Consider the following 22,964-nt stretch of genomic DNA (forward strand, 5'->3'; position numbering starts at 1 on the left):
GGCCTGGCCGGCAAAGGGGTCCACCCAGAAGCTCTCTCTGCCCTGGGACGAGAGCACCCCCCATGGCATGGGACCTCATGGATGGGTGAGGGTCTCTTCTGTCACACCCAGCAGGACTTGGACCCGCAGGGTTGCAGGGGTGTGGGAGACAGAAGGGCACAGCAGGTGAGGGGACATCCGGCAAAGGCCCGGATGGGTCGGCTCATTTGCATGCAGGGGCCACCGAGGCGAGAGCCGCCGCCGCCGCCGCCGAGCGGATTTGAGCAGAAGCTCCGTTTTCCTTCTGTTCTTGTCTCTCTCTCAAGGTCAGAGCCCGAGCAGGGACAGGAACAAAGGCGCACGTCCCCCATTCAACCTCCCTGCGCCCGCTGTGCTCCCGGAGGAGGGGCCCCCGGGGAGGGGAGGGGAGGGCAGAGCTGCTCCACGGTCCGGCCCCGGGCAAGGCGGGGACGGGGGCGCGGGAACAGCTGCCCAGCTGCCCTCGCGGACCCCTGCCCGATGGGTCCCGCTGTGGGCCCCCAAGAGGCTCTGTCGCCTCCCAGAGTGGGTGGCCATCCCAGCCTCCAGGCTCTGCTAGCAGGGGGGGGTCAGCTAAGGTCAGGGGTCGTTCTGGAGTAAGCTTCTGCTGGAATCAAGGGTCAGTGGTCAGGCTCACTTTGGGGACCGGGGTCAGTCTTAGGTTCAAGGCTCAGTCAGGGTCAGGGGTCACTCAGAGTCGACTGTCAGCCCCAGGCCCAGACCCAGGGCAGGCTTTTTGATGGGGTCTGTCCCCGTCCACTGCAGTCTGCACTCCTGGGCTCAAAGGTCCACCTTAGACTCAGGGAGGGTTTTGTCCGAACCAGGCCCAGACCTGCCCCTAGTCTGTGCCCAGCACCCCTGCTCCAGCACCCACTGCCCACCGCCCACCAACCCTGACCGATCACCCCTACCCACTGTCCCCTGCCCAACCCCACTGGCTCCTGACCCACCACTGGTCACCCACCGCCCACGAGCTCCAACACATCACACAATACCCATCACCCTCTGCCCACTGACCCCCGGCCCAGTGCCCACCACCCATTACCTGTCGTCCCAGCCCACAGGGTGAACTCCCAGGGCTTGGCATCAGCGACCAGTGCCCCCTCAACCTTCAAAGGCCACAGCGCTTTGGAGAAAGCTAAAAATATGCAGGCAAAAATTTCTCATTACAGAAAATATTGGACCCAGTCCACCGCCCACTCCGGCTCGAGTGCTTTTCTAGAGGCGGGGGGGGGGGGGGGGGGGGGGCCTTGGCGGGTCTGGGGCTTCACTGAACCAGTTCAGAGCGGGTCTCAAGGAGAGTTCTCCAGGCTGTGACTGAGCATAAACAAACTAACCTGTCCCTTTCTCTTGCTGGTAAATTAAAATTCCCACCCTCGTGTCCATTGTCCAGTCAGGCCATTGAAACCTCAGCCCGGACCTCAGATTCCTGCAAGCTCCACAGCCAGGGCAGCGCCGGACCAAGCAGGCGTCATCCCAGCTATTCCACCCCACTCCTCCCCCTGCCCCTCCCTCCTCTCCACCCTCCTCCCCCTCCCAGCCCCAGGGCCCTGGACACAGAGCCCCTCCTCCCAGTGGTCACCTGGCAGTCTGGGGGCTAGACCACTGCTGTCCAAAAGAACTTCCCACAAGGATGGACAAGTCCAACACAGGCACCACCGGCAGCTCCACATGGCTACTGGGCACATGAAATGTGGTCAGTGAGATTGAGAAACGGGACTTCAGACTTCACCTACGTTTAATTAATGTGGATATAAATAGCTAGTCATGGTCACCATACTTGTGGCACAGCTCTGGGTGGAGCCGTGCCCGAGTGGGCACCTGGACCGCCACTCTTGTCCGGGACCAGGACATCAAGGTCTGTGTGGAGAAGGGAGGTGGCGGCTCAGACAGCGCAGAAAGGAGACGTGGGTGGGGCTGAGCCCCCGGGTAGGATGGGGGAGCAGGGGAGGGGTCCTGGGAACCCCAGGGAGGGCACAACTCCCTCGCCTGCTGACCCCAGGGGAGCGGGGGCCACGTCCGAGGGAGAGCACGTCAGAACCAGCAGAGGGGCTCCCACCTACAGGGAAGACGCCTGGCCTTGACCAGCTTCCCCGCCCCCTCCAGGCCCCAGTCCCCAGATGGAGAAACGAGGTTGGGGGCGAGGCCGTCTAGCCGCACAGCGACCCTCCCGGGAGCCAGAGACCCCCAACGTGGCCCCCGGGCCGAGGGGGCTGCTTTGCTGCGTGTCCAGTGGGCACTCCCAGGGTGGGGGCTGGGGGACGGAGGTGGTGGGAGGGGCCTCGAGGGCGCCGGGCTGTTGGTCCGCGCACCCTCACCCGGCGCGGGCTTGGGACCCGCTGCGGGCGACACCCGTGTGCGCGCGCGTGTGGGCTTGTGCCCTGTGTCCGTCCCGCACGCCTGGCGGCCGTGTCGCCTGTCCTCGCAGCCGTGTCATGCCTGTGCCCGTGTGTGAGTGCGGAGAAGGTGCTGGAAGGCCTCCCGAGCCGGTATGCACACGCACACGCGGCCCTCCAGCCATCCGGGCCCGGGGGCCTTTCATCTCGCGCTGACAGGCCCCTCTCCCGGCTCTTAGCCACCTACAACTTCCCGCTAATAGTGCATTAACCTTGGCGGGGGCTGCCAATTACTCGGCACTAACGCCGGGGGCGCGGTGCGCGCGCGGACGGCGCTGACAGGCGCAGGGCCCGGGAAGCGGGCGGGGCTCCCCCCAAACCGAGGGGGGCGGGCAGGAGGCGCGGGGCTGCGGGGGCACGCGGTGTGTTCCCGCCTCCGGATGGCAGAGCGCCGGGTCTCTCCTGACCTCATTATAGTAATTAATGTGCCTTTTGAAGCTCGAGAAATCGCTCAGAGCTGTGGGAAAGGGGCGCAGATCACGGGGTGGGGGCTGGGGGCGGGCCGTGGACGGTGTCTGAGCGCCTGTTAAAAGCGTGTCCCCCCAAAAAAAGAAGCGTGTCCCAGCGGGTCAGACACGGAGAGAGACAGAGTGACAGAGAGGGACAGACGGAAACCCAGGGAGGCTGAGTGAGAGGCGGTGCAGATGGAGAGAGACACCAACAGGGAGATGAGCAGAGGTTCAAAGACAGAGACGCAGAGACAAAAAGACAGAGATGCATGGAGAGAGACCCACAGGGGGAACAGATGGCAAGAAAGGGCGGCCAGAGCCTGGGGCTCAGGGGGCATGACATCTCAGGGCCTCCCAGGGACTATGGCCTCACTTTCTCAACCCTCCCTGGCTTCTGGGGACCGGCTCGCCACTCCGTACAGGACCCTCCCAAAGAATGGGGGTGGCAGGGGCAGTGAGGACTTCCTGGAGGCGGCAGCTGGGCACCAGAGCGGGGAGAGGAAGTGTGAGCAGACTTGGAGCAGGGTCGGGGGCTGCCAACAGAGATGCCCAAGGAAGCCAACTGGGGGCCAAGGCAGAGGACCCCGGCTGGAGAGAGGGGTGGCCAGCTGACCATGACAGCTCTTCCGCAGGAACCCGGGCTCAGGCCGGGCCAGGAAGATCAGCAGGACTGCAGGGTAGACGGGCCACAGGGGCTGATGGGTCTTGAGTGGGCAGCAGGCTGGGACCATCCCATGGTGGCCATGGCAACAAGGTGGGGTCAAAAAGGCGTGCGAAACAGGGCCCCCGACTTCGAAGTAGTTCCCCACCTGTACAAGGATTTGCCTCAGGCCACCCCAGACCACAGGCCAGCATGGTAGAGGCCGGGCATCACAAGGCTGCCCCCTGGTGGCAGCTCCTCCTAATGACAGCTCCTGCTAACGACACGGCCTCGGTGCCTCCGGCCAGCGGCCCGGGGAGACCTCAGGCTGTGGGCAGCCACAGGCCAGCCCCACCTCTCCCACTCTCCAGGACCACAATGACAGGGTGCGGGCGGGGAACAGGCCAGAGCTGGACTCCGCCTAGAAACAAGGCCCACAGAGGAACTCATCAAGCCCCTCACCAGGGTTGGGGACTGAGGTACCCCGATGGGACTCAGGTGCCCAGTATGGATCTCAGATGGCCAGGATGGGGATTGAGGCACCCCAATGGGGTGCAGGTGCCCAAGAGGGGGCTCAGGTGGGAAAGGAGGTCAGGTGCCCAGGATGGGGGTCAGTTGCCCCAGTGGGATTCAGGTACACAGGATGGATCGCAGGCGGCCAGGATGGGCAGTCAGGTACCCCAGGGGGGGGTCAGGTGCCCAGAATGGGGCTCAGGTGGGAAAAGGGTTAGGTGCCCAGGGTGGGGGTCGATTGCCCCAAGGGGATTATGGTGCCTGACAGGGGTTCAAGTTCCGGGGATGGGGCTGAGGTGATCAGGACGGAGGCTGAGGTACCCACCCCCCCATGGGACTGGGGTGCCTAGGATGAGGGTCAGGTGCCCCAGTGGGACTCAGGCACCCACGATGGATCTCAGATGGCCAGAACGGAGGCCTGAGTGCCAGAATAGGCTTCCTGGGATGGGAGACCAGGTTCATCAGTGATTCCACAAGAGGCTGATGGGGGAGAGGCAGGGTGGGCACAGGGAGCCTCAGGCTGCAGAAAGCTCCAGACCCGTACACTACAGCCTGGGGTTCCTCAGGAAACACCCCCAAAATAGTGGTGTGAGTGTGGTGAGGCAGAGAGCATGGCCCTTAGGGGCCCCAGGCTGAAGGCATTATGGACAGGGGAACCCTGAGCAGGAGCTTTGCTGGATGAATAGGAGTTCTCCCTAGGCTCAAAAACAATGACTGGCAGGGTCTTTTTCCAGGCAGGTGGGAGTAGTTCTCCCCCATCTCTTTGTCTCCTTTGTGGGATTCCTCACGGGACCCTCTGGACACCTGAGGATGGGACCAAATGGTCACAGGTGGGAGAACTAAGGCCCACATGGAGCCCAGGTCTGCTGCCCACCCCCCACCTGTGAGCCAGAGCGCTGGGTCTGGCCCACTGTGGAGCTGGGTACCAGCTACAGAACCACTGGCTGCCTTTATTGTCCTCAGCCCAGGGATATGGTGCTCCCAGACAGGCCCCCCAGCCCACCCGCCTACCAGGCCTCAGCTTGGGGCTGCCGCATCCCCACCAGGAAGGGTGATCGGCACAAGTCACAACGTGGCCAGGGGACCTCAGAGTTCTGCGTGCTGCTGCCGGGGACCCTCTGGCTTCCAGCCGGTATCCTGGGCGGTCTTGTCCGGGGGCAGGGCTGGGGCGGCTTCTGGCAGGCCGGGCAGGCCCCACACAAGCTCTTTGGCGGCAGGAGAATCAGCAGGGCATTCCAAGCACTGGGAGGGGCCCTGTCTCTCGTCCTTCCCACAAGGCCGCTGGAAATGCTGCCTTCCCGACCTGTACATCTGGAAACGAGAGGTAGGAGGTGAGAAGTGTTGGGTGGGGAGCCCGCCCCACCCCCGCCCCACTGTGCCTGTGCCTCTAACATGCCCAGCCCCCACCCCCAGCCTGCAGGCCCTGCCGACTCCCTACCCGGGAGAGTGGGGTGCCCCAACCAGGAGATGCCGGGACCAGAGGGATTCCCAGGCCATACCTGCACCTCCCTCGGGGGGCTTGGAAAGTCAGAATCGTCCTGTGGTCTCTCAGCTTCTGTGCCTGAGCCCCCGATAAGCTGGGGTTAAACAGGCCATCCCTCCCCGCTCAGGCCCTGTCAGTGGCCCTGAGCCCAGTGGCCACTGGGTCACCTCCGTTGTCAGCCCTCTTTCTTCGTCTCTGCCATTGCCTCTGCCTGGGATGCTCTACCCCTGGCTGGGGCCGTGGAGAGGCCGTCTCTGACCCACCCCCCAGCTTTGGTAGCACCTCGCAGTTCATTCTCCACCTCTGACACTGATCTTGGCCTTCGGGGTCAGGCCCAGAGCAAGTGCCCACTGACTCAAGCACTGCAGCCCATTCCCATCTTAAAGAAATGGGAAACTGAGGCTGGGAGATGGACGTCCCTGGGACGAGGCCACACAGCCTGCGACGGCAAAGCCAGGCCCGGCCACTGTTGTGTGCTGACCGCACTGAGGACCTCACCGGCCGACAGTCTTCCTAACTCTCTGGCCTGCTGACCCCACCCCCCAACCCAAGGAGCCCCTGAAGGTGTGTGGAGGGCTGCCTTACCATCTCAGGTTCCTTGTTTCAAAGACCGTCTCCTCGTCGCTGTCCAGCGATGCCATCTCGGTGGGGTCCTCGGTGTTGGCCAGGAGCCCGTACCTCCTCTGCTGCGGCTTTTTCAATCTGGAAGCAGACCCAGGCTCGCTCAGCGGCCCTCTCATGGCCCTTTGCTGGAGCTGCTGACACCCTGCCCTGCTTCCCACCTTCTCCGATAATGCTCGTCTGCTCGACTCCCAGAGTCTTGCTGTGAACTTTCCGGTTCCAACTGCGTTTCTTCTCATAATGGTCACAATCGTTATGAGTTGCTGTGCACATCTCCCTTGGCAGGCCCCCAGGGCGTAGGCCCTTGGGCGAGGACCCCTGGGAGGGGGGCGCTGTAATTCCATTTTACTAATGAGACGACTGAGCCTTAGAGAGAGTTTGCCAAAGATGTCAAGTAGAAGGCTGTCACGGGCAGAAGCCCCGGCTCCTGACCACCACCAGGGAAAGCACGGGACCCTCTGTGGTGGATGTGGCACGTATTCAGATGGGAGACGAACATTGTGTACCCACAGCAGTGTCAATGCAAGACAGAAAAGGCCCCTTCAGAGCATCTGGATATGATCAGCTCTGCGTGACCAAGGCCCTCTGGAGATCAGCCCCAGAGAGGAAGCCAAACGGGGAGGACGGGCCTGAGGAGGGGGTCACGGGCCTGCAGGAGGCAGGGCGTATGCCGCGGGGAAGGCAAGGGGGTCCTCAACTCTTGGGGAGAGCGTGGGCAGAACCTAAACACTGACGATCACGGCCAGCTCTGGGCTGAAGAAACAGGAGGAGCAAGGTGCGGGGGCAGGCTCCCGCCGGGCCCTGGTCAGGCTGTGGGCGTTAACTACAGGAAAGAATGCGGCCAGGCCCGCGTGGCAGATGCAAGTTGGGTTAGTGGGCGCTGCGCTCGTCGTCACCGGGCTGGGGGAGCCGCAGAGGGTCCCGGGAATTCCCGGTGCCCTCATCATCCCGCAACCTCTAGTCTCGGTGGCTGCGGCTCGAAAACCAACCCCAAACTCCCGAAGAAGCGGCTCGTCACGTGATTGCATGACCCCACCCACTCACCACCCACGTCCCCACCCACGTGACAATGGCGAACCGCGCCGGAGAGGCGGGGCTTTCGCGCCGCAGCACTTGGGGCGCGAGGCGCGCGCCCATTGGCCGCGCCAGGGCGGCGGCGGCGGCGTGCGCCTGACGCACCTGAACGCCCGGATGAGGAAGTAGAGCACGGCTAGGACGATGAGGCCCGTAACCACGTAGAGGGAACGCAGAAGCGGCGAGTCCGGCGAGCCCAGCGGCCAAGGGTGTGTGGTGTTGTGCGGCGCGCCCGGCTGGCTCCCGTTCGTCACGACGGGATGCGGCAAGAGCGTGGCCTGCGTGCGGCGCAGTGACGGGGGCGCGGCGTCCGCGGCTCCCAACAGCTGCACCGACAGCAGCAGCGCCGACAGCAGCAGGAGCCGCAGCGGCAGCACACGCAGCCCCATAGCCCGGCGGAAGCGGTAGCCGCGCCCCGCCCCCGCGAGGAGCAGTCACTCACTGGCGCCGGGGCGGGGCCAGCCAATGGCTCGCGGGGGCGGGGCCTGGCTCCCGGAAAGGCCCGGCCCGCCACCGCCCCCGGCCGCTCACCTCGCTTCACCCGAAGCGGGGAGGAACCCCGCGCCCCGCCGGCTCCGCGAGCACCCCGACCCCGAAGGCTCGGAGCCGCAGTTCTGTGTCCCCGGCCCAGAGCGTGAGCACCGCGGCCGCCCCGCAGGGGGACTACGATGAGGGGACAGGCGCGACCGTGCCCTGCGGGCCTCCCTCCCACTTGGGCCCTGGAACTCTCGCGTCCCCGCCCCCGGTCGCCCTGGGCTTCGGTGACACCAGCACGGTGGCCCGCTGTCCCTGGCCCTCCAGGAGGGGAGACCTGTCCCGGCTGTGAGCCTGGGCATCCCGCCTTTGGCGGGGGCCAGGAGGGACCAGACACACCCCGTGGGAGAAGGCGGGGGTACCGGTGACCGGGACCTCACCCTGCTGAGACTTGAGGTAATTCGCCCAGAGTCCAAGGCAGCTAGAACCGGGGCTCAGCCCCAACGCTCTGCACCCCAAGACCAGGCCTGGAGGCAAACAGCCTGGGAAGGCAGGCCGGCTCCGGGGGCGGACAAGCTGAAGGTGCCCGGGGTTACTCTGGCAAGGCCTCTGCCTGGCTCCGGGGGACGCGCCGCCAAGGGACCACCTCCTCCACGGCTCCCTCTGCCCGAGAGAACTGCCCCGGGGTGGGGGGGCAATGAACTGCCGCCTGGCCTTCCGGGTCTGGATCCAGCTCGTGGCCAGAACGAAGGCCCCAAGAGGAGGCTATCTCTAGCGAACTCCCCACCACAGCCCCTCCGGCCAGGCCTCAGGCTGAAGCTCAGTGTCCGCCCTCCACGACGCACCCCACACCAGACTCAGATTTGTGGGTGTACACACCATCCCTTTATTCAAATGCACCTTCCACATTTGTCTTGTCACATCACGAGTGAGGACTGGCCGCCGTGCCAGCACCACACGCCCATCCTCCTGGAGCACCTTGAAGCCCCGCACCCCAACCTCGCCAGTGAAGCACCTGCTGGAAAGACGGGAGAGGTGAGAGGGGGACACGAGGGCTGCTCCAGCAGGAGATGAAGACGCTGCCCCCGACAGGGGTCACACAGCCAGGACGGGGGAGAACCCACCACAAGGGCCAGGGCCACAGGGCCACATGTCTCCCCCGCCGAGAAGCACTTACAGGTGACGGACTGCAAGGGCAGACAGCTGTGCCGCTGGCTCTTGCTCCCGGGTGAAGTTCCTCCTGGGGCAGTGACCCCAGGTCGTTGTTGCTCTCGGGTCACCCTTCCGGGTCGCACTGGCTTCCATTCAACCTGCCAAAGCAAAGGAGTGTTAATCCTGACACCCTGGCTGAGCTCACAGCCGCCCCTCCCCGACTCCCCCGAAACCATCCACAGCTCCTAGGAGGGTCTCAAGCTAGTCATCGGGGCCAACCCAAGAGGCCCCGCCACGGGCCAGCGTGCCCAGGGCGGGCCTGCGCCTTTCAGATGGGCCAGGCCACTTTGTACTCTTAAGCAGAGCCAGCTACCCACTTGGGATGGAGCTGCTTAGAAATCGGCGCGGGCTCTGAGAAAAAACTCATGGCAGCAACAGACATCAGAGAGAGCTAGTTAGGAGTGTGACTCAAAGAGGTCTGGAAAAGACAGTCAATTGATGAACAAAAAATTCCAAAAGGCGGGGCGTTTGGTGGTCTCCAATCCTGCTCAACTGCCCGGGCCGCTCGCCTGGCTGCAGGCGGGGAAGGGCAAACGGCCGGGGTCTGCCTTTAGTTCTAGCTTGAATTTTTTTTTTTTTTTTTTTTAAAAAGGAAAAAGAAAAAGCAAAAAAGTCAAAGGAACATTCCCCGGGTACACGACTTTACTTTCAAATGAGCTCTCAACAAGAGGAGGGATGCGGACGAGCAAAAGGAGTTACCTCGAATTACAGGACTATCTCCACATATGAGCTAGCCCAGGGAGCAGCTTGCGTCTCAGAGGTTTCTGTTGGGCGCACAACACTTCTGTCCTCCGAGGGGCTGCAGCTTCCATAGGCTAGCAGAGAACGCTCAGAACTTGTAAAGCAACAGCAGAGCTAGCTAATGAGCCGGTCAGTCTGTGGTCACCCGGGGACCCTGCCTGTGTCTGCTCTCTGGCCTGCTTCTAGACTAAGGAGTTCAGGGTCAGCGTCGGGCGCCCGCGTGTCCACCGTCCCTGCTAGGCTGCCCGCCCCATCGAGCCTTCTGGCTGCCATGGCCAGAAGCGCTCCGGGGCTGCCCTGCGGTCCGAGAGCCCGCTCCCATCACCCACCTGCTCGCCTAACTGGGGCCGGTGGTCGTTGGCTGTCACAGGGGCCCAGCCAGCGTCACTGACCCTGCCTTTCTCCTCTAGCTGTGGCAGCCTCGGGCGGGACTGCGGACCTAGTCCTCTAGCTGCCCTCTCCGCTCAGGTCTGCCTGCCTCGAGCCCCTGCAGGGCGCGTGTGGTGCAATCAAAGGGAGATGGTCAGAGCGAGGTTCATTCAGATGGTCTTTTAATCGGCTTCGTGAAGCCAAAGAAAACTGCGTACAAGAATTCCTTCACCACTTCAGATACAACATTGACGGGATATGCGTACGTCTTCCGGCAAAAAAGGACAATATAAATACACATTTTCAAGAACCTCTCGGGGATGTCTGCAAGTCTACTGTGGGTCCCACACGACAGGTGGGCGCCCGGGCCGGGCCAGGGCAGCCCGGGTGCTCTGCTGCCACCCGCACGGTTCTACCACGCTACACTCAGAAACGTGACACCGAGTTGGAAAAAAGCTACAACTTGCTCAGCTTCCGACAAAGAGCAGATTCAGAGTCTGTTCAATCTCAAAGAGAAGTGACTCGGGGCACCCAAATTCATGGGGCCAACCCCACTGAAAAGAAAAAGAAAAAAGCAACACAACCGAAAACAAAAAAACAAAACTCTCACAACCCCTGGTGATTTTCTAAAAAAAGAACTCTTGGCTCACGGTAAAAAGGTAAAACTGGAAGTGCTCTTCAAAACGTTTTTAAGACTCTTAAAAACAGACAGCGCTTCCTTAAAAAGCAAAGTGTAGTAACGAGGCCATCTGGGGGCCAGAAGCAGTCAGGCTGTGTTTGACAAGATCAGAACCAATAAGACTACAAAAGTGGGTACAAGGAGGTGTGATCACTACACATTAACGATTCAGCGGAGCTCCCAAAATCTTTAAATATACGGCCATTGGAAGGACGATCTCGAGCAGGAAGGATTTTTACTCGTTGTGTGTAGCTGAGAACAAGAAGCAGGCACAGTGTAAAGGCGCTGAAGCACGCGACGAGAGGCAGCATTCCACTCCCGGCCCAAACCTGGGGGCTCAGCCCTGGGGGCTCGGGAGCGACCAACCCCCCCCATGGCCGAGGGTGGCGGGCACGGCCCACATGCACGGATGCGGCCTGCTCTGCTCGGTGGGCCCTCGCTCTCCCTTTCCTCCTTGGTCAGCCTGGTTTTGCCTTTACGTTCTGTGGCAGAAGTGGCTGCTGGCACCGAGACCCAAGAGGACAGTCTCGTCCCTTACGGGGCAAACATAGTGACCGGGTCTGAGCACTGCCCAGAGGGCACTGAGGCTCACTGAGCTCCCACCACAGGCCCTTGGAGCGCCGCTTACCGTAACTGTCGTAGCTATCTCTGTAGGACCCGCCCGAGCTCCGGTCACCGCAGCTGCCACTCTGACTCCGGCTGCAGGAAGGACACAGGTGAGCGCCGGGGGCCACCTCGGGGGACTCTCACCAGTCCCCGTGCCAGCGTCCCCACAGAGCCCCCCAGGCCCCCCTGCGCAGGACCACCGCCCGTACCTGCTGTAGTAGTCTCTGGAGCCTCCATAGCCCCCACTCCTGGACTCGAACCGGCTCCCCCCGTAGCCGCGGTCCCCTCCTCCTACAGACGGGACGGGAAGAAGAAGTGAGTGTCAGCTTCTGCAGCAGTGCCCCCACCTTGTCCCTGCAAGTGGCACTCACCTCTGGAGAACCCACGGCCCCGACCTCGGCCCCCGCGGAAGAAGCCCCGGCCCCCGACAGAGCCACCTCGGTACCCGCGGGATCGGTTATCAGACGATTTGCCAGCCTGGTCGACCCGGATCTGCCGCCCATCCACAGACTGGAGACCAGAAATGGACACAGTTAGCCTCTGCACCTCCCGCCCTCGGTCTGCAGCCCAGACCCACTGAACCCCAGAGCAGCCGGCCCTCACCTTCCCGTTCATGGCCATCATGGCGTCCTTGGCATCGTCGATGTTCTCAAAGGTGACAAACCCAAAGCCCCTCGATCGCTGGGTCTCCCTGTCCTTCACGACCACCACTGTGCAGGGGAGAGGCCCGCGGTCAGCACCCAGCCCTCCCCGTGAGCAACCCCACTCAGCCACCAGTCTGGCACCAGCCTCACCTTCTGAGATCTGTCCATATTTTGAGAAGACCTGCTCCAGTGACTGCTCGTTGGTGTCAAAACTCAGCCCTCCGACGAAAAGCTTGCCTTCATCTGATGCCATGGCGGCCTGTGACAAACATCATCAGAAGCCTCAGAGGTCCTGCAGGGGCTTTGAGACTCAACGCCCCCCCCCCACACTTTACTTTATACAAATAACGTATGTTTCGGGGGGAAACGCTGGGAAACTATTTTTCTGCCCTTTAACCATCCCAAGCCCACACCCAGGACTTAATTCAAACAAACCCTTAATTCCTTTATCACTTTGGGTCCCTGGCCGCTTTTCTGTGTTTGGGCCAACTCCGCTCCCCAGACTGGGGGGCGGGGGTCCCTGAAAGCTGGGGCCACACTGCGGTTCTGCAATACTCAGTGTTGCCTGGCTGTGGAGCCCCAAAACTCCAGGCAGGGGACGCCCTCACGGGACGTTTAGGGCTACACCCTGAAAGCAGGCATCGGCCACCATCGTCACTGGCTGAGTGCACCTTGGTTTCTGCCCGTTGCAAACAGCGAGGGGCTAACTCCTAACCCGACCTTCGCGGGGCGGGCGGAGTGGCAACGTGCTTGGTCCACTGCAGGGCGCTGTGCAGGCGGGGCGGGAACTCTGCGCCGGGATATCAAGGCGGGGCGGTGCTTATACCGACCCTTTACAGGCTGGTAGCCTACGCTGAATGGCTCCGAAATACAGGCCAGAAGGCGCCCGGCAGCACGTAACTGGGACCCAAACTTGGGGCGTTCGGGGTGGCACCGGGGTTGTGTCGCCCTCGCACTACTCCAACGGGAAATCGGGGAGGAGCCCCAGCCTGGCCCCACCCACGCGCGCATGCGCCCCACGCCACTCCATCCGGGCACTCGGCGCTCCCGCCATTTCGCAGGGCGCAGCTTCGTGCTCGCGGCCGCCATTTTGCGGCGGTGTCCCGCTCGCGAATACCCTGGCCCACGGGGGATGCCCTCCGACCGCGGTTCGGCCCGGTCTCCGCTGCCCCTCGCCGCCGGCGGGGCGGACTACACCCCGGGCCCGCCCCGGCACCGCCCCCGCCCAGGGGCGTGCCGCCGCCGCCCCGCCTCCTCCGGCCGGCCGCAGGCCGCCCGCCGCCCCGGGCCCGTGGAGCCGGTGCCGCCAGGGCCCTCACCACTGAGTCGGGCAGGTCCCTGGCGCAGGCGGGAAGACGGCACAGCACAACGACCCGAGTCTCCTAACGCGCGAAGTGACTGGGGGGGCGTCCTGCGCCCGCCTTATGTACTTCTTCGCTAGGCCCCGCCCCCGAGCCCGCCTCTCCGCCCCTCACCGGCCAATCCGAAGCCCTGGAGGCCGTGGCTCTGCCTCATATTCATGAGCTGGGGGCCGGGCCTGTACCGGCCGCGCCCCCTCCCGCGAGCGGGCGCGGGGCACAGTGAACGGCGGGGACGCGCATGGTCCGCAGTTCTCCGCCCGCGCGCGGGAGGCGGGGCCAGTGCTCGGCGGGGCGGAGCTGACCCACTTCCGCGCGCCCGCCCCCCTCCCCCCCCCCCGGCCTGTGGCGGAGAACAAAGGGGTTCGGGCGGCTTCTGCCAGTGGCCCAAGCCTCCTGGGAACCTTCTGGGAGTCGCTGCAATCCAGACCTTTGCGGTGCTCCCGCAGTCGGCGACTTACTGACCTCATCCAGGTCCCCACACCCACCCGAAATCAAGTTCTCGGACACCTCAACTTCATGTGAACCCCGATATCAGTCATTATGTACTTGCCAACATAACCGACACCCCAGAACTCTCAGAACCCCAACGTTCCACTTCGTGTGATCCGCCCCAGGGCCGCCCAAACCCTAACACTGAGGCAACTCCATTTATGTGGACCCCAATATTCTCCACGATCCCAATTCTTCCTGCTTCCCAACTTTGGGTCACCCCAACTTCACCCAACCCAGTTTGCCTACGAATCCCAACCCGCAACCACACCTAACTCCCACCCCAATCCGGACTTCACCCAGTGTGGTGCAGCACTCACACGCCATAGTCACCTGGCCAGACACTTTTTGCATCCCAGCTCTGGACCTCAGGCTGACCTCGACTTGGGCTCTCAAATCCACCATTGTGCCCAACTCTCGAGTCTCCACTGCACCCCAAAATTCAGCCCAGCCCCCCCATCTCCCTTTCACCGCTGTGCTCCAGCCGCCCACCAGCACACCCAGAACCCACCTGGTTCCTCCCCCTGCATCTTTTTTCTGTCTGGGGGTCCTGAGAGCTCTGCTATCGGAAGAACCAGCTTTGCAGAGATCTTCACCCCCAAGGCTGGTCCTGGGAGCCCCTCTTGTGGTCACTCCTTTCCCCCTGCCCAGGCCTTGGCTCATGTTACCTTCTGTGGCCCTGGACCCTTCCATGGGTGGAAGAAGCTAGTGCAGACCCCTGCCTGCCCAGACCAGAGGCCCAAGCTATACCCCTGCCCCAGAAAGTCTTCAAAGGGCATACCATCTGCATAAAAGTTAGGGGGAATTTGAGGGACTTCCCTGGCTGTACAGTGGTTAAGACTCTGCGCTTCCAATACAGGGGGCGTGGGTTCGATCCCTGGTTGGGGAACTAGGACCCCGAATGCCGCACGGCGCAGCCAAAAAAGTTAGGGCGATTTGAGAACAGAGACCCCTGCTTTGCTGCCTACCCCAGGAAAGTTCCAGCCCCACTCCAGGCCCCAGACTCGGTGGGTCTAGCTGACGCAGTAGGAACGAGAGCATGGACACTGTCTCCTGTGACAAGGCCGCTGGGACCCCCTCCTCGGGCTCAGGACCCCTTCCCCCAGGCAGCAGCTCATGACTCATGGCAGCCGTGTCCGCACCTCGTCCCCCCACGCCACAGCCCCCCCATACAATTCCCCGACAGCCGCAGCCCGCTGCTGCGTCAGCCACTCACGCAGGGCGGTTACTAAAAGGAGCAGAGAGAATCAGCACTCAGCTCTCGCCCTCCCGCCAGGGCCCGTGGAGGGGACCTGGGGCCAGGCATGCCTAGCCCAGGAGTAATCCCCTCCCTTCTCATCTGCTCCCCCAGCAAAGTCAGGTCGGCGGCTCCTGTCCCCAGACCAGGCGAAGGGGTCCTTGCAGTCACCGGGGCCCCTCATCACTCTTTGCACCACCCCCCGTCCCCGCCCTCACTGTTCTGTGGTTCCTAGTCTGCCTTCTCCTGGTTTTGTGAAGTTCCCTGGTTCATTCATTCATTCCACCAGCAGTTATCAAGCGTGTACTTACTACGAGCCTGTTGCTGGGTACGGGGCTCCATGCGTACCCACGACTGTCCTGGGTTCCCATCACGGTGTGGACCTTTACCTATGGATACCGTACCTTTACCTATGGATACCTGTCCCTAGGTGCGCCTGCACCGGATATTGTGTGGGAACTGTGTGCTGGCGTCTCAGGTGTGTTACCTGTCTGCCCACCTGTGTTTCTGCGGCTACCGACGTCGGCGTGTCCCTGTGACTCGGTGTGTACCTAGGACCTTGTGAACCCGTGAGGGGCGAGATGGGGGACTGGTCTCAGGGGGCTGGCACCACCTTCCTCCCTGGAAGGTGATGCCAGCTCCCTCGGCCGCGACTCCACGCTCTCCCCGCGGACACAAGGGGGAGCTACGGCCTCGCTGTCAGCCTGGCCGGGGGCTCCCGGTCCCGCCCCGCCGTCCAGCCGACGGCCGCGAGCACCAGCGTGGGAGGGGGCTCCCGTCCCGCCCTCAGGCCCGCCCTCGCGTCTCCGCCCAAGCGCTGGGGGTGGTCGGCGAGGAGGGGACTTAAAATAGCCGCGGGCGGGGGCGAGGCTGCTATTCACGGCCGGGACACGCGGTGCTCACCGCCTGCCCGGCGGGACGGGGCTTAGGCCGGAGGTCCCCGTCTGCACACTCACAAGACGCCCCTCCCCGGGCGCCCGCCGAAGACCACCCCCGGGGCTGCGCCGGCGTTGCCACGGAGACGGGGGCGGGGCCTCCTTGCTCCCGCACCGCCCCCTCTGTCCTCCCCGCGGGGTCGGGCCCGCCGGACGCCGGGTCCTCCCCCGACCCCGGCTAATGACCGGGCGAGAGGCGGTAATGAGTGTCTGGGCTCGGGTCGGGCGGGGACGGGGTGAAAGGCGCGTGGTGGGGGGGAACCCCGGGGCCGCGTAATTACCGGCCCCTCCCGGCCGGCCAGGCGGGGGCAGGGACGGTGCACCTGGAGGCCGCCCGGCGCGGGCGCGGAAGGGGACCGCCCTGGCAGAGACTCCAGCCCGCCCGCCTGGCCCAGATCCCCGGGGCTCAGAGCCAGGGAGGGGGAAGCGGGGACTGGATGTGTGTGTACGTTGCCAGGTGTGGTGCACATGTGTGCCGTGGGCAGGGGACTCGTGGGTACAGAGATGGAGAAACAAGGTTTCTGGGGACCATGCCTGTGTGAACATGAAAATGGGGCCTTGTGCCTGTGCACATGGCTGTGGAAGTGTGTGCATAGAACTCACACGTGTGTGTGTGCGTGTGCACACATGGAAACATGTTTGCATGGTCATGCCTTATGTGCAAGAACACAAGGGGTTGTGCGTGGACCCCAAAGCATGTGCATAACCAGGATGTGGGATCAGCCGGGGACAGCGCTGCTGCGTGTGCATGACGCAGGGGAACCGGGACTCACAGATCATATGTGCCCATGGCTGGTGGCGTGACTCATGCCCCTGGGGTGCGAACATGCCACGGGCTGTCAGCAGCCGCCGGGGTCTGTAGGGCAGAGGAGAGCTACAGGAGCCCAAAAGCCAGGAGGAAGAGTTTAACTTTAACTGACTCCCCCGTCCCCACCCACCCCGTTTCCCACCTGCATGAGTAGGTGGGGACATCTGAGATCCCTAGGTGGCTGCCAACTGTGAATTGGCAGGAGATTCAGCTGCCTGCGCCCTGGCCTCAGTTTACCTCCTGTTCCTAGGAGGGGTCTTCCTGGCGGAGGGGGACGTGGGAGGGGGCACCTGGGTGGAGCTCCCTGTGACTCATGGCCCAGGAATGTGGAAGCTGCCACTCTGCTCCTGCCCCAGCCCCCATCCCAGAAGTGCAAAGGCCAGGCAGCACATCGGCCTTGCTGGTGACCGCAGTCCCCATCAATGGCAGGCACACGGGCTGTGGAATGGGACCCGGGGGACACCCGGAGGCCCACACCAATAACATGCATTCATGCAGAGGACATACGTCAGGTGTGTGTGAAACGCCAGGGCCTGTGCATGCGCAGAGACCCCTGTGTGCTCGTGGAAACCCTAAAGCTTGCCTCGGTGGGGGCTGGGGATGCAACCCCCTGGGTTTCCGAGACGGGGGGAGGGCTGAGGTTCACAGCCCCGCCCCAGGGGTGGGAGGAGCTGACCCCCACTGATGCCCTGTCCGCTCCCTTGACCTTGGCCCCACGTACAGGCTCCCTGCAGGCACACAGAGGGGCCGAAGCACCCCTGACTGGGGCTGTGGCATCTCCATGGCAACACTGGAGTGGCAGTCATGGAGAGCACACCCCCCTGGGGCAGCTGCCAGAGACTCAGGGAAGACACCTGTGTGTGTCCAGGCGGCCGCACACAGCAGTCCCACATCCTGGCCCCCACACCCAAGCAGGAGGACACAGGTGCCCATGGATCTCGTCCAGCCTTCGATCACCATCCCACCCTTGAGTGTCAGCGATGGCCCGGTGCCCAGCTGTGCAGGTAGGCGGTGTCTGGGCTCCTGTCTGAGCCTAGGGTGCATCATCTGAGAAACGGGCACAGCAGCAGCATCTCCTGGGGTCAGCGGGGGTGATGGAAGGGCAGCCGGTGACAAAAACACACCACGGAGGGGCTCCCAGTTCTCTGCTGTTCTCCCCTTTCTCCGTGTCTCAGGACACTCAGGGAATCGCCGGCCATGCCGGAGGAAGCCCCACTTCTTCTGTGGGCGCACACAGGCCCCTGTACCTGCCCCAGCCCAGTGGCCGGCTCTGCTCGGCTGGGCCTGCAGGCGCGCACGGTGCGTGGGTAGTGTTTGTGGCTGGAGCGTCCGCGGGTTTGGGTGCCGCCTCGGCTGAGCTGCGTCTCTGAGGGTCTGAGTTTGGGCTGCCTGGTGTGACCTTCAATTTTGCGGGTTTTGAGGGTCACACTGTTGATTGAGGTTGTGGCCCCCAAAGTGTAGCTTGGGGCGGGTTTGGGGGTGTGGGGGCGGTGTGCCTTGGGGTCCTTGTGCTGCAGAGCCGGAGCCTGTCACTCAGGTGGGATCGGCATGTACCCGTTGACTGCGGAGGGTGTGCAGCGCGTGTGTGGGACGGGGAGACGGGTTGGTCTGGGTCTGGTGGCGGTAAGAGGCCCTGCGTGGGCGTCTGGGCTTGTGTTGATTTTCCGCGAGGCCTATGGATAGCGTCTGGGCTGTGGGCCGTGTGCAGGGCAGATGTAGCCAGCTGTCTCGGGCCACCGGCTCCGCCTGCCGGCGGGCGACCTCCTCCCCCCGACCCCGTGGGGCCGGCCCCGCCCACATTCCAGAAGAGTTAGGGGGTGCCCTCCCCATCCCCCGCCCGCTCCCGCCCTCTGACCCCGGCTCAAGCCCACTCCTAACATCCCGGGCACCGAACGCCGCAGCAGCTGGCCCCAGGGAGGGGCGGCGAGGCGGGGGTGGAGGCTGGAATGTGTGCGGGGGGTGAGGGAGGGTGCCCCCGAGAGGGGGCGGAAGCGGGGGAGGGGCCGGGAGGAGGAGCCGGTGAGACCGAGACGGGAGGAAAGTAGAGAAGAGACCTCCAGGGAGAGATGGAGACCCGGACAGAAATACAGACAGGCCCAGAGATCGAGGAAGGCGGAAAAGGGAAAACAGAAAGACACAGGAAAAGATAACTCAGAGGGAGCAGGGGGAGGGGCACACGTGGGTGGGGGGGAACAGAGGCAGCAGGCCAAGGACAGAGGTCCCTCCGAAGGGCAGTCTCCAGTCGTGGAAGGGCCCCAGGTGACAGCGGCCCCGCCCGCACCTGCGGGCTGGACGCTCTCCCATCCCGAGTGACACCGGCGGCTGCCTGTCCTCTGCCCTCCCAGGTCTGGGCGGCCGTGGGTGGGGCCCCAGCACCCTCGGCCGTAGCTCGGCGACTCCCGTTCCCAAGGTGCCTGGAAAGGAGGGCGTTCCCGCCAGGCGCGGTAGGGGTGGCTGTGCTGGGGCAGCCTCCGGGTGCTGGGGGTGCCGGAGTTGGCCCCAGCGGGGCACCACTCCCTCTCATCTTTCTAGGGGCCTGGCTCCTCCCTGCCTTCTTCCCAAGCCACCCCTCACGGCGTCCTTTGGCATTTCAAAACCGTGCAGCTTGCCCCAATTACCCATTTGGCCGCCCCCAGGGTACTCTGGCCTCCAGCAGAAAGACGTGACCCCAGTGACCTTCTATTGCCCGCCCACAGCCGCCTCATAATCCCAGAAGCCAGCACCTGGATCCAGGCCTCCGTCCGGACTCCACACTTTGGTAGCCACACCTGTCCACACCGCCAGCTCCAACCCCCATCAGTCTCAGGGCTCTCTGCCCGTCCGGCTAGCCCCAGGGGCTAACCTCGGACCAAAGGTTTGCTCACATCCTCGCCACCCGGCAAAGGCGACCCTGTTTACGCCGACCGCGGCCTGCTGCCTTTTCAGAGTGGACTCCTGGCCACAGCAAAACTGCGCCTCAGCCAGGCAGCGACGAGGACTTCCTGCCGCCATAAGCCCCCCCAGGCCCCCAACTGTCCCGGCTCCTGGCTTGTAGGCTTCCAGGTGCACAGGGGCGTCTCCAACTGCTCCCCTCCCCCAAATCTCCGAGCTCCCTGCAGCCCCCTTGCCAACCACCTCACTGTGGACCAGAGGCCACGTTCAGACAATGCACCATCGGTCCCTTCCCAGGCCTCTCCGAAGCCCAAGCACAGCGTTCAGAAAGCTCCTGGGATGTTCTGGCCTTTGCCCTCTCCACCCGCCCCTCCTCCCTGGGGTTCCCATCTCATCCCGCCCCCAAGCCAGACTTGAGGAATCACCCCTTTCGAGTCCTTGCCTTCGCCTTTTGGTTTAGGACCCCAAATGGACTTCCCAATTGTTCCCCAAATGCACCCGCTTTCACGTCTTCAGACATTTGCACACGCCATGCCCCCCACCTGGGGCACCAGTTCCCTCTTCCTATCCTTGGCAAAGTCCTATTCCTTTGGCAGGGCCTCAATCCAAGTGCCCTCCTCCCGCTCCTCGCCCTGCGCTCCCCCCAGCCCGGGGCTCGGGCACACGGCGTCGTGGGGAGGGGGCAACTGACAATGGCCCGGCTTAGAATGGGGGGTGCACGTGCGGCGCCCCCGGGTACGCCCCCTCTTCCGTCCCGGAGCTGCCGCAGGCGTCAGACCCCTTGGCGCGCATCCCGCCTCCAAACTGAGGACGGCCGCACGCCTCCGCGCCGCGCCTGCGCACTCAGCCGGGCCACGCCGCAGTCCCACCTCCGGGCGGCAACCCCGCGCAGCTATTGGTGCGTGCGGAAGAGCGAACGACGTGGCCACCAATGAGGCGAACCAGGGGTGGGCGGGGCCGGGGCCGCCCGACGCGAGGACGGGGGCGGGCGGGGCGCCCTCCCCACGGTGACGTCAGGCCCGGTTCGCGGCGCGTTGCCATGGGAGCCGCGTTTCCATCCCTGCGGGCTTCCGGGGGCCGCCCCCTCCCATTCAACATTTTCCTCAATGGGGGGAGGGGGCGGTGCAGGGCTGTCCCCGCCCCCTGTGATTCCGCGGCCCCTGCCTACTCTGGGCCTCGGTTTACCTTTCCGTGCTGCCCACGCCCACGTGGCCTGGCGTGCTGCCTCTCCGGTCGCTGCACCCCTTTGGCTGGGCACCTCTCCACTCAGCCCCCGCCTCAGGTGTGTGCGTTTCAGGCCCGCGCAGTGGGAAGGGGCTAATGGCCGCAGCACCCAACCAGGGTGGGGTTCTTCTAGGACTCCCGGGCAGGGCTGTGACCCTCGGACCCCAGGGCTGGGCGCCAGGCAGCGCCCTGAAGAGTGAGTTCCCCGGCAGTAGACCAAGTGCCCCCTGCTCTGCAGCATGCAGACACAGCCCCCGTGATTCAGCGGGTGCCGCCATCTACTCCCTCCTTCCGCATCTCCCACCTAGCCCTGTAGCGGCCACCTGGGTCACAGCCCTGACCTCCGGGGACCCGGCTGCGTGGGCAGGGGGTTCGACCTGAGCTGTCCCACCCGTACTTCCACCCTGCGGTCCTCCGGGCCCGCGGGTGCGTTTGACCTGAAGGTCTGAAGGGATCAGCCTGACCTGGGTATCCTACCTTCCTGGCGTGGGCGTGCGATGATTTGGGGGTGACAGGGTGGCAGGAGGGACAGAAAGTCCTTAGCAAGCTGCTCCCAGGACACTCCTGGGACTGCACCTGTTTCCCTTCCCCATGGGCGAGACTCCTAGAACTGAAGTTTGGGAGGGCAGGGTCTTGGGCTATAAGAAATCAGCCCGGGGATGGTGGTCGCTAATGTAACAGTCACCCCAGTGCTCTGGAGCAAACGGTATTTCTCTTCGGGCCTCGGTTTTCTCATCTACCAAATAGGAGGGTAATTAGTTCTCTTAGGTGGCTGCGTTAAGTGAGGAAATACATGTGAAATGACCTTCAGTGTTGTGATTGTGTGTCTTTGCCCAGCCCCAAAGTGGATGAAGGTGGGACTCGCCACCTGGCCCGGCCCTCAGGGAGCTCCAGGTGGGCAGGGGTGGGAGTTGCAGACAGGGGAAGTTCCCAGGCAAAGCAGGGGCGCTGGCTAGGGGTGTTCCTGGGTAGGGCATGGCCCGGAGGCTTAATCCCGATGGTCAGGGATAGGGAGCGCTGGAATGCAAGGCCGGGCAGGCCGAAGGGAGTCCACGCAGGGCTGGGGTGGAGCCAAACCGGGAGGCCTCGAGCGCCAGCCCCAGGCCCTGGCTTGACTGTGGGAGGGAGAAGGGGTGCTCTGGAGGCCTGGCGCCATACCCCGGGGGGGGGGGCTCGGGTCAGGGGGTCCTCAGGCTGGGCCTCCCACGCGTGGGCGGGCAGATGGAGCTGCTTCCCCCTTTCTGGGGCTGGCGAAACCGTGGCGCAGAGCCTGCAGCCAGGTATCCCTGGAGACTGAGTCCCTGGGCTCGCCTGCAGCCCACTTTATTATTTATTTATCTTTGTGGTACGCGGGCCTCTCACTGTTGTGGCCTCTCCCGTTGCGGAGCACAGACTCCGGACGCGCAAGCTCAGCGGCCATGGCTCACGGGCCTAGCCGCTCCGCGGCATGTGGGATCTTCCCGGACCGGGGCACGAACCCGTGTCCCCTGCATCGGCAGGCGGACTCTCAACCACTGCGCCACCAGGGAAGCCCCCTGCAGCCCACTTTAGAGCCTAGAACGGAGAGGCCCCACCCAGGGCACGCAGGCTGGCAGCCCCGTGCCCACACCCTGCAGGACTTCCGGCCTTGGGTACCGGGAAGTGGCCGGCCCTCCCTCCCCCGCCAGGCGGCTTCCTGCCCACCCTCACCCCAAAGCGGGGAGGGGGCGTGGGAACTGTTCCGGGACGCGCCCCTCCCCCCGCTGGGCGCCCTGGGAGCACGTTCCGCCTCCCACTCCCTGGGGAGGCGGGCTACCCCAGCATCCAACCCGACCCTCCTGAGACAGATCACCCCCTACCGTACTCAGCGCACTCTGTGACAGCCAAGACCACCCCGCCCCCCGAGATGAGCAGGCCAGAGGTTCACTCGTTTCATTTTGTTTATTCCTTGAAATCACGGTGTTTGTGGAGGCTTTTTTCTTTTCCAATTTCATGTTTTCATACAGGAAACTCCCGCAAGGTGCTGGGACACCCCACAGCCCGACCCCCCGAGTGTGGGTAATGCTTTCTTGGGGGGGCCCTGGAGAGGGCAGAGAGGGGTGGGCGGTTCCTGCTTGGGGCCTCCACTCTCAGACCAGCGG

At 63.9% G+C, this 22,964-nt stretch overlaps 2 protein-coding genes across 2 annotated transcripts; both read right to left on the minus strand.

Moving 5' to 3' along the window:
* Positions 1-5,102: 5,102 nt before the first annotated feature.
* Positions 5,103-7,583, minus strand: FAM174C (family with sequence similarity 174 member C). Its single transcript, XM_065873876.1, has 3 exons — positions 7,300-7,583; positions 6,085-6,201; positions 5,103-5,319 (listed from the first exon to the last, which is right to left on the minus strand). Exons 1-3 carry the CDS (start codon positions 7,581-7,583, stop codon positions 5,103-5,105), a joined length of 618 nt encoding a protein of 205 aa, XP_065729948.1.
* A 2,572-nt stretch (positions 7,584-10,155) lies between these two features.
* On the minus strand, positions 10,156-13,313 carry CIRBP (cold inducible RNA binding protein). The gene is made up of 7 exons (XM_065873989.1): positions 13,239-13,313; positions 12,070-12,211; positions 11,879-11,985; positions 11,647-11,785; positions 11,485-11,566; positions 11,298-11,368; positions 10,156-10,921 (listed from the first exon to the last, which is right to left on the minus strand). Exons 2-7 carry the CDS (start codon positions 12,170-12,172, stop codon positions 10,905-10,907), a joined length of 519 nt encoding a protein of 172 aa, XP_065730061.1. The 5' UTR covers positions 12,173-12,211; positions 13,239-13,313; the 3' UTR covers positions 10,156-10,904.
* Between the last annotated feature and the right edge of the window lie 9,651 nt (positions 13,314-22,964).

Source organism: Phocoena phocoena, chromosome 3, assembly GCF_963924675.1.
Source record: "Phocoena phocoena chromosome 3, mPhoPho1.1, whole genome shotgun sequence".
Taxonomy (NCBI): Eukaryota; Metazoa; Chordata; class Mammalia; order Artiodactyla; family Phocoenidae; genus Phocoena; species Phocoena phocoena.